The 16,688-nt window shown below is 52.1% G+C and overlaps 1 protein-coding gene across 2 annotated transcripts in view; it reads right to left on the bottom strand.

Moving 5' to 3' along the window:
• PUF60 (poly(U) binding splicing factor 60) overlaps positions 1-15,936 on the bottom strand; it is a 257,544-nt gene extending 241,608 nt beyond the window's left edge. For both annotated transcript variants that reach the window (XM_033933257.1, XM_033933258.1), the window contains exon 1: positions 15,812-15,936. In XM_033933257.1, coding sequence (XP_033789148.1) covers positions 15,812-15,832 — 21 coding nt within the window. In that variant the 5' untranslated portion in view covers positions 15,833-15,936. The remainder of the gene's footprint in view (positions 1-15,811) is intronic.
• Positions 15,937-16,688: the final 752 nt, after the last annotated feature.

Here is a 16,688-nt window from a genome sequence, read left to right as displayed (position 1 = left end):
GGAAGGCGTCGGCCTCGAGACGATCCGGGGAATACATCGGAGAGCAAAAGAGAGGCAGTTTGTGATTCACTGGGGAGGCGAACAGATCTATTTGAGGAGTCCCCCACCGGTCGAACACCTGGTGCAGGACTTGGGAGTGCAGCGACCACTCGTGCGACTGGAGAAGATGGCTGAGTTTGTCCGCCAGGCAGTTCCGCTCTCCTTGAATGTAAACCGCTCGTAGGAAGATGTTTTGGGAAATCGCCCACTCCCAGAGGCGAAGGGCCTCCTGGCACAGGGACCAAGAGCCTGTCCCCCCTTGCTTGTTTACATAATACATCGCCACCTGGTTGTCCGTCCGGACCAAAACTACCTGATCGTGAAGCAGGTGGCGGAAGGCCCGAGCAGCCAGATAAATGGCTCGAAGCTCCAAAACGTTGATGTGACAACAACGGTCCTCCGCCGACCACATTCCCTGAGTGCGCAGACCGTCGAGATGAGCCCCCCCAAGCGTACTCCGAGGAGTCCGTGGTTAGGACCTTGTGGTGCGGAGGGGCGAGAAAGAGCAAACCCCTGGAAAGATTGGAAGAGGTGGTCCACCAACGGAGCGAGTGTCTCAAAGAGGGAGTCACCGTCACGGGACTGGAGATCGGGTCCCGGTCTTGGCGCCACTGAGAGGCCAAAGTCCACTAAGGGATCCGCAGATGTAAGCGGGCAAACGGCGTGACATGGACTGTAGAAGCCATATGACCCAGCAGAATCATCAGGCGTTTCGCCGAGACCGAGGACTGCTGTGAAACCTGCCGACTTATGCGGACAAGAGTCTCCAAACGCGGAGGAGGGAGGAACGAACGGAGGCGAATCGTGTCCAGCACGGCCCCGATGAACTGTAGAGATTGAGAGGGGCACAATTGGGATTTTGGAAAATTCACCTCGAACCCCAGACGCTGAAGAAAGATGATAGTCTGTTGGGTCGCTAAGATAACCCCCTCCCTGGACGAAGCCTTGATCAGCCAATCGTCCAGGTAGGGAAAAACCTGAAGGCCCCGGGACCGCAGAGCTGCTGTGACAACCACCAAGCACTTCGTGAAGACTCGAGGGGACGAGGCTAATCCGAAGGGGAGGACCCGGTATTGAAGGTGCAACTCCCCTACCTGGAAGCGCAGGAATTTGCGGAAGGCGGGATGCACCGGAACATGGGTATAAGCCTCCTTCAGGTCGAGGGAGCACATCCAGTCCCTCTCGTCCAGCAGCGGGTACAGAACCGGAAGGGAGAGCATACGGAACTTCTCCCGGACAAGGTACTTGTTGAGCCGCCGGAGGTCCAAAATGAGGTGCAGGTCCCCGGTCTTTTTCGGGACCAAAAAATAGCGGGAGTAGAACCCCTTGCCCTGCTGATAGGGGGGCACACGCTCCACCGCCCGGAGGCTCAACAAAGCCCTGGCCTCTGACAGGAGGAGGGGAAGCCGCGACCTGTTGATAGGACACGCGCCGGGCGGACTGTCCAGAGGAAGCTCCCGGAAATTGAGGGAATAACCCTCGGACACGACCCGGAGGACCCAAGCGTCCGAGGTGAGAAGGGTCCAAGAGTTATGGAATGCGTGCAGACGACCCCCGATGGGTAGCGGGGTCGACGACAGTACGGAGGGGGCCTGCCCCAACCGCCCAAAGCGTCAAAAGGACAGGGCAGGCTTAGACGCCCCCTGCGCCTGAGGCTTCTGTTGCTGCGCCCGAGACTGCTGAGGAGGTCTCCTAGGCGGAGGCCTGGAGAACGCAGGCGTTATCTTTTGCGGGTAGCGCCTAGGCGGGGCCTGGTAGGGCTTAGGAGCCGATGGTTTCGCCTTGGGACGCACCAGGGAAGCGAAGGACCGTTCATGCTCGGAAAAGCGTTTTGTAGCCGCCTATAGGGATTCATTAAAAAGCTCCGAGCCCACACAGGGCAAATTTGCTAGGCGCTCCTGCAGGTTAGGATCCATGTCAACGATCCTAAGCCATGCCAGGCGGCGCATAGCGACCGCAAACGCAGAGACCCTGGAGGTCAGTTCAAAAGCGTCGTAGGTCGCATGGAAGAGATAGAAACGAAGCTGGGAGAGACTCCATCAGCCTCCCAAAGTCGTCCCGATGAGACTCAAGCAAGACCCCATGAAAGCGCGGCATAGACTTCACCATGTGACGCAGGTAAGAAATGAATATGAAGGCATAGTTCAGAACCCGATTCGCCATCATGGAGTTCTGATATAACCGCCGACCAAACTTGTCAAGGGTGCGACCCTCTCGCCCCGGTGGCACCGCAGCAGAAACCCGAGAGGGCTGGGACTTTTAGAGGGAGGACTCCACCAGCAGGGACTGATGGGATAACTGAGCCCTCTCAAAGCCCTTACAAGGCACCGTGCGGTACTTTGATTCCATTTTGGAGGGGACAGCCGTCACCGCATAGGGGGATTCCAAATTGCGCAAGAAAGCCTGCTGCAGAACCTGGTTCAGCGGGAGGCGAGGATTCCCGAGGTGGAGAAGGCAAATCTTGCTCCGCCAAAAACTCCTTTGAGTACTGCGACCCCGCCAAGAGGTCCAGATCCAACGCTTTCCCCATGTCCTGTACAAACCTCGAAAACGAGGAGGGACGCAGACCAGAACGGTCATCCTCAGGGGAAGGGGAGCGAGAATCCCGAGCCACCGAAAATGAGGGAGATGCCTTGCGAGAGTAGCGGGGCTCACGGCCAGTTCCCACCTCCGACCCCCAAGAAACAGCGCCAAGGGAATGCGCCGGGGTCAGAGACCTCCGAGGCCCCGAGGAGCCCCTCGGTGAAGACCTCGGGGTGTGGGGCACAGAAACCTTCCGACGCCTCGGAGAGGAATCTCTGGAGCCCAGAGGCGAACCCTTCCGAGGAGAGCAGAGCAGCCTCGGATTAGAAAGGCGAAGCTCAGACACCCGGAGCGCCTCGATGTCCCGGGCCGGCGGGGAGCGACCACGCCACGGAGGCGAACTTCGAGAACGTTTCGGCCTCCTGGAACGGCACTTCGCCCTCCGAGGCTCTGGACGAGGAGTCCGAGGAAGAGAGCCTGCGAGTACGGCGCACCTTGTCCTGGGGAGGTCGGACACTGCGCTCAGGCTGGGCCGGGGTCGAGGCCGCGGCCGAGGTCGGGGCCGCGGACGGCTGCAAGTGGGCAAGAGCCGAGGACAGCTCCGAGGAAATAAGCGCCCGGAGCATGTCCTGGAAAACCGGGACTGCCATCATGGACGGCATGTCGGATGCAGCTGGATACTCCGCAGAGGGCAACCTCGGTAACGAGTATTCCCGAGGAGTAACTGACTTAGACGACCGGGGCGGGGCTGACCCACCCGCCCCCATCGAGGACCCCGAAGATGGCTTCTTCGCCGACACGGCAGCTGAGGAGGGAAGCGGGGACTTACCCTGAGCCGGCTTCGAGCCCGAGGACGAGGGCTTCGAGGTCGAAGACATCCGAGGCGAGGTCGAGGGGACCGAGGCCGAGGTCAAGGCCGGGGCCGAAGCCGAGGCGGACGTCGAGGCCTTGCCCGCCATGGGCTCCACAACAAAAAGCTCCGCCATACGAGCACGCCGGCGGCGGAGAGCCCGAGGTTGGAAGGTCGCACACCTGGGGCAGGAATCTGTAGGGTGATCAGCACGCAAACCCAGGAGGCACCACCGATGGGGGTCGGTGATCGACAGCAGCCGATCACACCGGGTGCACTTTTTGAACCCCGACAAGAGCCGGGACATGAAAAAACAATAGGCTGCGAACAATTGAGGTCCCGCGGCTGCGGCAAACCGGGAGCCCCCGGTGCCGAAACGGAAGGTTTTTTTTTTTGTTTGTTTTTTTTAATTAAGAAGCACAAAGGAAACAAAAGCAGATACAGCGCACAGCGACTTAGAGAAAACAACAAAGCCGCGGTGCTAGAAGGCAACAACACGGAGAGAAAAATACGACAGGGCTTCTGGCTCCGCGGAAATAACAGAACTGAGGACCACGAGGTGGGGATGCGCCCTCTAGTGGGCAAGAAGGCATGCACATGCGTGGTGCAGCATAGCAAGCTTGAAACTTCTTCAAGTTTGCTTGAAAAGCTGTCCGCGTCGGGGCTCTGTGGATGACGACACCCACATGACGACACCCATATGCTGCCTGCTTGTCCTGGGATAATTACTTCCTCAAAGGGGAGTTTACATTATAATACTGAGAAAGACCGGAGGTCTCCGTCACAACTCAAATATTTACCAATTGGCAAACTCCGGAGATGGATCTCTTTGCTTCTCTCAACAATCACAAACTTCCATTTTTCTGTTCCAGAATATACATTCCCAATCGTCTGGAGTCAGATGTCTTTTTCTTAGGTTGAGCAAACAAGTTTCTATATGCTTTCCTCCCAATTCTTCTAATCAAGAAAACTTTGTACAAACTCCATCAAGAACCAGCTACCATGATCCTCATAACACCTTGGTGGCAGCAAAAACCATGGTTCCCTCTTTTTCTTGAACTCCTTCCGACCTTAATAGCTCAAAACGAGAGGGTTCCTTCATCCCAATCTACGTTCCTCACAGCATGGCTTCTCTTTCCCAACAAGTAGATGTATTTACATTATTTACACCAGTGTCGGTCATCATTGAAGCTTCTAGGAAACCTTTTCACTCAATGTTGTTACCGCTACAATTTATTTATTTATTCATTCATTCATTCAATTTTCTATACCATTCTCCCAAGGGAGCTCAGAACAGTTTAATTTATTCAGGTACTCAAGCATTTTTCTCTGTCTGTCCTGGTAGGTTCATAATCTCTCTAATATACCTGGAGCAATGGGGGGATTAAGTGACTAGTCCAGAGTTACAAGGAGCAGTGTGGGTTTGAACCCACAACCTCGGTGTAGGATCAGGACTTAATCTACCACCTTGTTGTTGTTTTACAACTATACTCAAAAGTGGTTTACATAAAGGTACTTCAAGCATTTTCCCTATCTGTCCTGGTGGGCTCACAATCTAACTAATATACATGGGACAGCAGAGGATTAAGTTACTTGCCCAGGGTTACAAGGAGCAGCGCAGGATTTGACCCCACAACCTTAGGGTGCTTAAGCTGTAGCTCACCGCTAACCACTATGCCACACTCTGGGGAGGGCATCAATGGGGAACTCCACTAACTTGGAACATGAGGATGTTAATGGCCTGCAAACAACGGGATGGTTGGATAGACTGGAGTGATCTTAGATGGCAACTTCAGCAGTTGGAACTTAGGACAATACCAGGTGGACTTTAATCTATGGCCCAGAAATATCAAAGAAGAGACAAGTTAATTTAATCATGTACTGTATTTTTAATGAGAATAACTAATGGACAGACTGGATGGACCGTTCAGGTCTTTATCTGCCATCATTTACTATGTTAGTACAATCACTGGACTACTGCAACATGTTAGTAAGCTCACTGGACTACTGCAACATCATTTACCCAGCATCTTACAAAAAAAACTACCAAAAGATTGAGAACAATCCAAAACACATATATACGACTGATTTTTTACATGAAAAAATCTGACCACATCACTCCATATTTCAAAAACCTGCACTGGCTACCAGTCGAGGTCAGAATAATTTTCAAATTCAGTTGCCTATGCTTCAAAACACTATTCGGTACTGCACCTACCTACCCTCTGAAGCACTTTGTTCTCCAAAACATACTCTGCCTCTCAGGCAGAACACTATTATTCACCTTTCCGAATCCCACAGGATGTCAATTCAAAAGATTCCTTAACAAAGATACTTTCCTTCCAAGCAGGAATCTGGAACAAAACTCTAAGTGACTTACTCCTTAACTCATTGTCATACCAATCATTCAGAAGATCACTGAAAAACCATTTATTTGACAAATTTGTTTAAACTTCCTCAAACGATTTCCTCTACGTCTACTTGCATGCTCCTGCCTTCTGATATATATGTATAATTATGTTACACGCCTGTTTGTTTACTCCTACTTCATGCTCTTGATGTAACTTCACTGCATTCTTGCAGGCTCTCTTGTTGTAAACCGTTTTGAACTGAAAGGGATATAAATAAATGAAGGGATATAAATAAAGCTATTGTTATTATTATTATGTTATTATGTCACCTTTTTATGCAACCACCTGGTTATTATTGTCATTAAATTACTTCCTGCTGCTCCTCTTGAGGACTAGACACAGGACCTCTCACGCACAAAACACAAAAAACTAGCCAAAACACACTTTTAAAACACAAAATATTATACTGGAATCCATCTGATGTAAACTGTTAAGCTGGGAAATCGCCCCAAAACCAGTAAGGAAAACCTGAGTCAGTGTGATCACGCTGAGATGAGGCTGAGTGAACGAGAGGAAAACACAAGGGCAAGTTGCCCCTGCAGCTCGGGAATCACCCCCCCCCCCCTTTCAGGGCTAGAATTCCCCAAGCCGGCCAGAATACTACCACCGCTAAGGGAAATGAAGGCCTGCACCCAGGGTCCTGAAATTCCCCCTTTTGCCGGGGCCTCAACTACCTTGCCCCTGCGGACTGGCTCACCTAGGCACCCTTCAGCAGATTCCCTGTCTCCGTCCACCAAAATGACGGTGTACCTCTGTCTTCACTACTCACAGCAGCCCCTGCATTCGGCTCCCTTTAGCACAATTTTTTTTCAAGTTTCAATATTTAGGAAGCCGGCTGAATATGTTGCCAGACCCAAGACAAGAGCGGAAGGCACTGTAGAAAGAGGCAGAGGCTAACACCACCAAGCATACACTCTGCAGAGTGCCTGAGTGAGCTCAACTAGGAACCAGCCACCAACTGGACCAGATGTGGCCTAAGAAGACACAGAGTTGAAAACTATGTCCTTCCCACCTGCTTGGAGACAGAAAATATTGAAGAGTTGAGAGGGGGGTTTAGGTCCCTATATCTCACAGCTCTTCATACGTGTTTGGTCTGGAACAGTGCGAAGGACACTATGGAATGACCATCTGTTTTCTGTCTTTCAACCATTTCCTCTGCCCTTGTGCTGATTTTTTTTTCTTTTTTTTCTACCATCCCTATCCTCCCTTAACATTTAGTTGTATTAATATACAAGAAATTAATTTTCTCCAAATGAAAATAATAATAACTTTATTCTTATATACTGCCCAAACATGAGTTCCAGACAGTTCACAATCAAGAACTGTACAATCAGTGAAGCATGCATAAAATACATCAAGTAAGGTTAAAACCAATGATCATGTTACAAATTTATCAAACAAATATGTTTTCAATGACTTTCTGAAGTCATAATAAGAATGTGTTTGTAGAATCAAAGGACTTAACCAGGAAAGCAAAAGTCTTATTTAAAAATCTCTTGAAGCGACAAGCCTTTACAGAAGGGTACATAAACATACAGTTGTTATGGATATTTTTAGATGACTTATATAATTTAAATTGGGATGATAGGTATTCCGGAGCCAGACCAAAAAGAGCTTTAAAGCAAATGCAGCTAAATTTAGAAAGAATTTGCGCTTCGAATGGTAGCCAATGTAACTGCTGATAAAAAGGACTGATATGGTCGTAGTTTTTTCTTTTTTCAGGCCGTGTTCTGTATTACTCGAATACGATTTAAGATTTTATAAGATGCCAAGTAAATAATGTTGCAATAATCAAGAGCAGAAAGAGTTAGAGACTGAACTATCAGTCTGAAAGAAACTAAGTGAAAATAATTTTTAATTGTTCGAAGAAGACATAGAACTAAGGGAGATGAGATGAAACTGCAGGAAAGTAAACTCAGAAGCAACATCAATTACCGTATATACTCGAATATAAGTCAAGATCCCCCTTTTCCCCCAAAAAAGGAGGAAAAATGGTTGACTTGAAAGCACAGTTACTTACCGTAACAGGTGTTATCCAGGGACAGCAGGCATATAGTCTCACATGTGGGTGACGTCATCTACGGAGCCCCGATGTGGAAGCATTTTCAAGCAAACTTGATTGAAGATTTAAGTTTGCTCTGCTGTTCCACGCATGCGTGCCTTCCTGCTCCACTAGGGGGTGCATCCCCTCGTGGTCTCCAGTTCACTTAATTAGCAAAGAAGCCAACCTCGGGGAGGTGGGCGGGTTGTGAGAATATATGCCTGCTGTCCCTGGATAACACCTGTTATGGTAAGTAACTGTGCTTTATCCCAGGACAAGCAGGCATGATATTCTCACATGTGGGTGACCTCCAAGCTGACTGAAAAGGGATGGAGGGAAGTTGGCAATTTAAGCAAATAGATTTCGTAAAACCGATTGGCCGAACCGGCCATTGCTCCTGGACAGAGAGTCCAGACAGTAGTGGGAGGTGAAGGTATGAACCGAAGACCACGTGGCAGCCTTGCAGATTTCCTCAATAGGTGTGGACCTGAGGAACGCTACGGAGGCTGCCATCACTCGGACCTTGTGTCCCGTTACTCGACCATGCAGTGCGAGACCAGCCTGAGCGTAGCAGAAGGAGATGCAATCGGCCAACCAGTTGGACAAGGTGCGCTTGGAAACTGGGTGACCTAACCGGTTTGAGTCGAAGGACAAAAACAATTGTGGGACTTTCCGGTGTGACTGAGTACGTTGGAGGTAGAAGGCCAACGCTCTCTTACAGTCAAGAGTATGGAGCGCCACCTCTCCGGGGTGAGAGTGGGGCTTGGGAAAAAACACAGGTAAGACAATGGACTGATTGAGGTGAAAATCAGACACTACTTTAGGCAAGAACTTTGGATGGGTGCGGAGTACCACCTTGTCGTGATGGAATACCGTGAAGGGTGGGTCCGCTACCAGAGCCTGTAACTCACTAACCCGCCGAGCGGAAGTGAGCGCAAGCAGGAAAATTACCTTCCAAGTGAGGAATTTTGGATGGCATTTGTCTAGGGGCTCAAATGGAGGTTTCATTAGTTGAGCCAGAACCACGTTGAGGTCCCAAAACACCGGAGGGGGTTTGAGAGGAGGGTAGACATTCAGAAGACCCTTCATGAAGCGAGAGACTAAGGGATGGAGCGAGAGGGCTTTCCCTTCCAGGGGCTGATGAAAGGCCGCAATCGCACTGAGGTGTACTCGAATGGAGTTGGTCTTTAGGCCGGAATGAGATAATTGAAGTAAATAGTCAAGGACCAGAGGGACGGGGACCGACACTGGGTCCTGGCTGAGGGAGGAGCACCAGGTTGAGAATCTGGTCCACTTTTGGGAGTAGCAGGTTCTCGTCGAGGTCTTTCTAGAGGCCTCTAATATCTCCTTGACTGATTGAGACACGGGGAGAGCAGTCAGGGGGAGAGAAACCAAGCATTCAGATGAAGAGATTGAAGATTGGGATGTAACAGCGAACCCTGACCCTGTGATAGTAGAGAGGGAAACAGAGGCAGAGGCAGTGGATCTCTGACACTGAGTTGAAGTAGAAGGGAAAACCAAGGCTGGCGTGGACAGCGAGGAGCAATCAGGATCAGGGTGGTTTGTACTGTTTTCAGGTGGACAAGCGTCCGCAGTATCAGAGGAAACGGCGGGAATGCGTATAGGAACCTTCCCTCCCAGTCGAGGAGGAAGGCGTCGGCCTCGAGCCGGTCCGGGGAGTACATCCGGGAGCAGAAGAGAGGCAGCTTGTGGTTGTGGGGGGATGCGAATAGATCTATTTGAGGCGTCCCCCACTTTTCGAACACCTGTCGTAGGGTTTGAGAGTGCAGTGACCACTCGTTTGGCTGGAGGAGGCGGCTGAGTCTGTCCGCCAAACAGTTTTGTTCTCCTTATATGTACACCGCTCGAAGGAAGGTGTTGTTGGAGATTGCCCATTTCCAGAGGCGCAGGGCTTCCCGGCAAAGGGACCAAGACCCTGTTCCCCCTTGTTTGTTTACGTAGTACATTGCTACCTGGTTGTCGGTTCGGATGAGAACCACTCGGTCGTGGAGCAGATGTTGAAAAGCTACAGCTGCGAGATAGATGGCCCGAAGCTCTAGCACGTTGATGTGGCAGCGACGGTCTTCTGCTGACCACATCCCTAGAGTGCGTAGGCCGTCCAGATGGGCTCCCCAAGCGTACTCCGACGAGCCCGTGGTGAGTATCTTGCTGTGGGGTGGGACGAGGAAGAGCAAACCTTTGGGAAGATTTAAAGAGTCGGCCCACCAGCGGAGCGATCGTTGCAAAGAAGGCGTCACTGTCACGGGGCGGTCGATCAGGTCCCGGTCTTGACGCCATTGAGAGGCCAGGGTCCATTGAGGAATTCTCAGATGGAGGCGGGCGAAGGGTGTGACGTGGACGGTGGAGGCCATGTGGCCCAGAAGAGTCATCATCTGCCGAGCTGATACCGAGGTCAGCAGGGAAAACCTTCGATTCAGGCTTACTAACGCCTCTAGATGCGGAGGGGGGAGGAAGGAACGGAGGCGAACCGTGTCCAGCGTGGCCCCGATGAACTGTAGGGACTGGGAGGGGCGTAGTTGGGATTTTGGGAAGTTTATCTTGAACCCCAGACTTTGTAGGTAGGTAATAGTCTGTTGGGTCGCTGAGATAACCGCTTCCCTGGACGGGGCTTTGATCAGCCAGTCGTCCAGGTAGGGGAATACCTGGAGGCCCTGGGAGCATAAGGTTGCTGCGACCACCACGAGGCACTTGGTGAAGACCCGAGGTGACGATGCTAGGCCGAAGGGGAGGACACGGTATTGTAGGTGCCAGTCCCCTACCTGAAAACGCAAGAACTTGCGGTGAGCGGGGTGCACTGGGACATGTGTGTACGCCTCCTTCAGATCAAGGGAGCAGAGCCAGTCGCCCTCGTCGATCAGGGGGTAGAGGGTCAGTAGGGAAAGCATCCGAAATTTTTCTCGTATCAGAAATTTGTTGAGGCGTCTCAAGTCTAGTATTGAGCGTAAGCCTCCCGTTTTTTTTGGTACCAGGAAGTAACGGGAGTAGAAGCCCTTCCCCCGTTGGTCGGGGGGAACCTCCTCCACTGCTCTCAGGCGAAGCAGGTCTCGAGCTTCGGAGAGGAGTAGGGGTAGCTGCGTCCGGTTGGGAGGGCAATTCCTTGGGGGGTTTTCCGGAGGTATGGTCCGAAAGTTGAGAGAGTATCCTGATGAGATCACGCCAAGGACCCATGCGTCCGACGTGACTTGTTCCCAGCGAGGGTAAAAGGCTTTGAGGCGACCCCCGATGGGAAGGAGGCCTGGGACTATGGCGGAGGGGGCCCGCCCCCTTCCGCGTATCCCGTCAAAAGGACGGGGATGGTTTGGTAGTCGCAGGCGGTTGGGACTTGGGCATGGCCCGGTGGTGGGCTTGCGGACGCCTGGGTGGAGGCCGCGAGAAGGCAGGAGTGGATCTTTGTGGGTAGCGGCGCGGAGGGGCCCTATACGGCCTGGACGCGGGCGGTTTGGGCTATTGTCGGACAAGGGAGGCAAACGAGCGTTCGTGTTCGGAGAGGCGTTTTGTAGCCGCCTCGATAGTGTCATCGAACAGTTCTTTTCCCACGCAGGGGAGGTTAGCCAACCGGTCCTGTAAGTTGGGGTCCATGTCGACCAGGCGTAGCCAAGCTAGTCGGCGCATGGCGATAGCAAACGCTGCCTCTCTGGAGGAGAGTTCGAAGCCATCGTAGGCTGCGTGGAATAGATGGAGGCGTAGGTTGAAGAGGGATTCCAAAAGCAGGCTAAAGGCTCCTTGGCGGGAGGCCGGTAGGTCAGTCTCAAAGGCTCTCAGTAGTCCAATGAGGTGTTTGAGGTAGGATGTGAAGGTGAAAGTGTAGCTTTGCACCCTAGAGGCCATCATCGCATTTTGATATAGTCTCCTGCCGAACTTGTCTAGGGTTCGGCCTTCTCGGCCTGGGGGGACCGCCGCTGAGACCCGGGAGGGGTGAGACTTTTTTAAGGAGGATTCTACTAACAGCGACTGGTGGGAGAGCTGTGGTTGTTCAAATCCCGGAAAGGGTACTGTACGGTACTTGGCCTCCATTTTGGAGGGCACGGCTGTGACCATATAGGGGGTCTCCAGGTTCCTGAAGAGAGCCTGTTGGAGTATCGGGTTAGGCGGTAAGCGAAGGGACTCTCTGGGTAGTGATGGCATATCCAGTTCCGCTAGGTACTCTTTAGAGTATCTGGAGTCGGACTGGAGGTCTAAATTCAAAGCGTGGCCCATGTCCTGGACAAAGCGTGAGAAGGATGGTCGGGATGTTCCCGAGGCCACGTGGGGGGTCGGTGAACAAGACCTCCGTCGGGTGGAGAAGGAAGGGGAGGCTTCCCTCGAGTAGCGAGGTTCCTGTTCCGATCCAAGCTCCGAGACCGGGGAAGTACTGTGAAAGTGTTCCGGGGTCGTGGATCTCCGACGTCTCGAGGAGCCCCTCGGAGACGATGCCGGGGTTCGGGGTACCGATCAATGTCGAATCGGTGACCTCGACCCGGACTCCCTTGGTGAAAGCCCGAAACCTCGGATCGGAGCCCCGGTCCAAGGAGGAGTTCGGAGGATGCGTGGGTTGGAGAGTGATAACTCTGCCACCTTCAGCGGTCCCGTACGAGGTGTAGGTGAACGGCCTCGTAGAGTGGGGGAACCCCGGGCCTTCTTAGAGGTACGGCGGTTCGAGGTTTCTGTTGGTTTAGCCCGCCGTTTTGCCCTGTGGCGGTCTGTGGAGGGAGAGCGCCTCGGCGAGGAGTCCGAGGAGGATGAGATGCGGCGAAGTTTGCGCACTTTTCCCCGAGGTGGCTCGTCGCGAGGCTCAGGCTGGTCTGGCACATGCGGAGTCGAGGTCGAGGCAGAGGCTGGTTGTAGATGGGCCATTGCAGCGGACAGCTCCAACGAGATCATTGCTCGGAGTAAGTCCTGGAAGACGGGCACGGACAGCATCGAAGGCATCTCCCCTGCCTCGGTGCACTCCACCGGGGGCGACCTCGTATCAGAGTATTCCCGTGTGGTGGAGGCACGGCCCGAAGGCTTGGAGGGCTTCGTCGGGGCTGTAAGCATGGGACTTCCTCCATGCGTCGCCGGTGTCCCCGATGTTGGTTTCTTCGCTGGTACAGAACCTGAAGAGGGAAGAGGGGACTTACCCGGAGCCGAGGCTTTCTGTTGTCCCGAGGACTACGGAGTCGAGTCTCGAGGCGATGCCGAGGCATTCGGGGCCGAGGTCAAGGCCGGGGCCAACCTCGAGGCCGAGGTAGAAGGTTGGTCTGGGGCGAAAAGATCCGCCATGCGGGCTTTCCTTCGACGGAGGGCCCGATTCTGGAAAGTAGCGCACTGGGGACAGGAGTCGGTTGGATGAGCGGCCCCCAGGTAGAGGATGCACCGGCGATGCGGGTCTGTGATGGAAAGAAGCCGCTCGCACCGGGTGCACTTTTTAAAGCCAGTCAAAGGCTGGGACATAGAATCGAAAGTGGCCGCGGCTCGAGTAGCCACGTGGCCACGGGGACCCGGAAGCCTCCGGGTCGGTCAAATGAAGCAGGAATCAAGTTGAAGAAGAAAAAATTTCACGCACAGCGACTTAAACGATGAAAAACAAGAAAAATTGCGGTGCTAGAAGGCAGTTGGGGCAGAGCCAGGAAAAACACGACTTCTAGGCTCAGCGGAAAATTTTGAACTGGAGACCACGAGGGGATGCACCCCCTAGTGGAGCAGGAAGGCACGCATGCGTGGAGCAGCAGAGCAAACTTAAATCTTTAATCAAGTTTGCTTGAAAATGCTTCCGCATCGGGGCTCCGTAGATGACATCACCCACATGTGAGAATATCATGCCTGCTTGTCCTGGGATAATATAAGTCGGGCAGCTTAATATTCAAGTGTCCTGCCCCATCAGGCTCTGCACTCAGCCCCCTTCCATCTTCCCCTATCAGGCTCTGCACTGTCCCTCCCAGATTCTGTCCCCCCTCCCTGCCCTATCTTCCTACCTCTGCCAATCTTGGGGAGGTGCAGTGGGTCCTCTGCCGATCATTGGTGGAGGTGCAGCGGGCAGGAGCAAGCTTTCTGAACTCCTGCTCCGCTGCTAACTGGCTGCGTAGATCCACTTAGTCCAAATCAGCTTCATGAACAGCAGCGCGATTTGGCGCTGCTTCTCGGCGCCGAGAGGCTTCCTTACTGGCTCCCACAAATTCTCACGTATTTCTTTATCCCTCAGAAGGCTTACAATCTATTTTTTTGTATGTGAAACAATGGAGAATTAGGGCGACTTGTGCAAGCAGCAGCAGGATTAGATCCAGAATTCCCTGGATGTCTGTCCATTGCTCTAACCAGTAGGCTGATGTTTCCCAAATTGGCCCTTGCCAGTCACATTTTCAGGCTATCCTCAATTAATATGCATGAAAGAGGTTTGCATACAATGGAGGCAGGAAATGCAAATCAATATCATGTATATAATAATAATAACTTTATTCTTATATACCGCAATACATCGTTGGTATCCTGAAAACCTAACTGGTACTGGGGTCCTCCAGGACTGACCTGGAAAACATTGCACTAGGGTGCTTGGAATAGAGATAATTAATTGCAGCCAGTTAGTTCCTCATGGGATATTTCATTGTAGCCTTGCTAAATTGTCCTAGACACCGAGATCCGCTGAGTAATCATTTTGCTGTGGAGCTGGCCCATCATTTAGAGGTTACTCATTCCCTGACATTTTGAAAGGGCTCAGAAAAAGGAGCACACATGGAGTGGGTCCTACACGATAATAATAACAGTTTCTATACTGCAGGACCATGACGTTCTATGTGGTTTACAATGATTAAAAGATGCTACAGATTGAGTGGATTTAACAAAGTTAAAAGCTAGTGATTAATAGCCCTAGGGATCAGTTATTGTGGAATGAGATTGTGCAGGTCAGATATGTTTTGAGGTGTTTCCTGAATCACATAGTTATAAGGTGGGCACAGAATAGACGCTCAGCGTAGAGCAGTGGTCTCCAATTCAAACCCTTTGCAGGTAGTTTGAGGGCCGCAGAAAAAGATAGTTAATGTCTTATTAAAGAAATGACAATTTTGCAGGTGGTTTCTCAATCTTTCCGTTTGGCTAAGTCTTCATAGTGTAATTTCTAACTAAAGTGACATATGCGGTCCCTGGGCTGCGAGTTTGAGACCACTGGCGCAGAGAAAGCCAAGGTGACAGAATTCCTCAGCGTCCCTGTCCCCGCGGATAACCAGCTCTGTTATTTTTGAAGGGCCCAAACACAGATTCTTCAAACTTTCGAATAATAAAAGAACAAGAGGGCATTCGGAAAAGTTGAAAGGGGACAGATTCAGAACGAATGCTAGGAAGTTCTTCTTTACCCAAGGTGTGGTGGACATCTGGAATGAGCTTCCAGAGGGCGTAATAGGGCAGAGTAACATAGAAACATAGAAGATGACGGCAGAAAAGGGCTAAAACCCGTCAAATCTGCCCACTCTGCTTACCTACCCCCTGTCTATGCCCTAATGACCCAATTACGGTACTGGGGTTCAAGAAAGGATTGGACAATTTCCTGCTGGAAAAGGGGATAGAGGATTACTGCACAGGTCCTGGACCTGTTGGGCTGCTGGGTGCAATGGACCTCAGGTCAGACCCAGCGGAGGCACTGCTTATGTTCTTATGTCCGTCAAGCATGAGGGGGGGGGGGGGCATCACCGTGTCATCAGCGGTCCTGGAAAAAGGAATGGCCACATTAAGGAGCACCTGGGCAGTAGAGAATGGAGGGTGGGGAGGGACATCATTCACTCCCCCCCCCCAGCCCAGGTCTCATCCCGATGGCACCATTCAGCCACGAGATGTCTAGGCAAATCGCCCTCATGCCTATTCAGTTCTCTCTAGCACTGAAAAACTGCCGGGGGGGACCGTGGGTTGGACGCCCCCGGCTACTTCCCCCCCACCCCGTGAAGGGCAACGGCTCTCGGCGCCAACGCGGCCCTTTCTTACCAGAGCGATGGCGGTCGCCATTTCCTCCACTTTGTCTGCCGAACTTTCCTCAAGGCCCTGACGGAGATCTCGCGAGAGCGGCACGAGGGGCGGGGGAGGCGCGCACGTCTCGCGACACCTTTCTCCCCGCCTCCCGCGCTTCGCAACGCTTCGCTTTGCCTGACGGCGGCCATGTTGATGGCGGGAAGGCGGCGGCTGCCTCGCTCTGCAATTCGTTGGGTTTTTCAAAAGGCTTCGCTGGGGAAATCCGCTGCAGCGTAAAATCTCGTTTACTACATAGGATCGAGCTAACAGGATGCTGGGCTCAATGGACCTTCGGTCTGTCCCACTATGGCAGGGATCTCAAAGTCCCTCCTGGAGGGCCGCAATCCAATGAATATGCATTGAAAGCAGTGCATGCACATAGATCTCATGCATAGTCATTGGGGAAATCCTGAAAACCCGACAAGGAGAGACTTTGAGACCCCTGCACTAGGCCAACTCTTATGTTCTTATGTGAGCCAAGTATGAGACAGTCCAGCCATTGTGACATCACTGCTGAGGTTGGCTCTGAGGCATTATGACATCACAATCTCAGCTCTGGAATGTTGCTACTCTTTGGGTTTCTGTCTAGTACTTGGCCACTGTTGGAAACAGAAGGCTGGGCTGTCCCAAGTATGGCAACTCTTATGTTCTTATGTGAGCCAAGTATAGGACAATTGAGCCACTGTGACATCACTGCTGAGGTTGGCTCTTAGACAATGGTGGAATGAGGCATTATGACATCACAATCTCAGCTCTGAAATGTTGCTACTCTTTGGGTTTCTGTCTGTTACTTGGGCCCTGGGTAACAGGGAAACAGGATACTGGGCTCGATGGACCTTCAGTCTGTCCCAGT

The sequence above is a fragment of the Geotrypetes seraphini genome, chromosome 2, assembly GCF_902459505.1.
Source record: "Geotrypetes seraphini chromosome 2, aGeoSer1.1, whole genome shotgun sequence".
NCBI lineage: Eukaryota > Metazoa > Chordata > Amphibia > Gymnophiona > Dermophiidae > Geotrypetes > Geotrypetes seraphini.
This window is presented reverse-complemented; position numbering and strand designations above follow the sequence as displayed.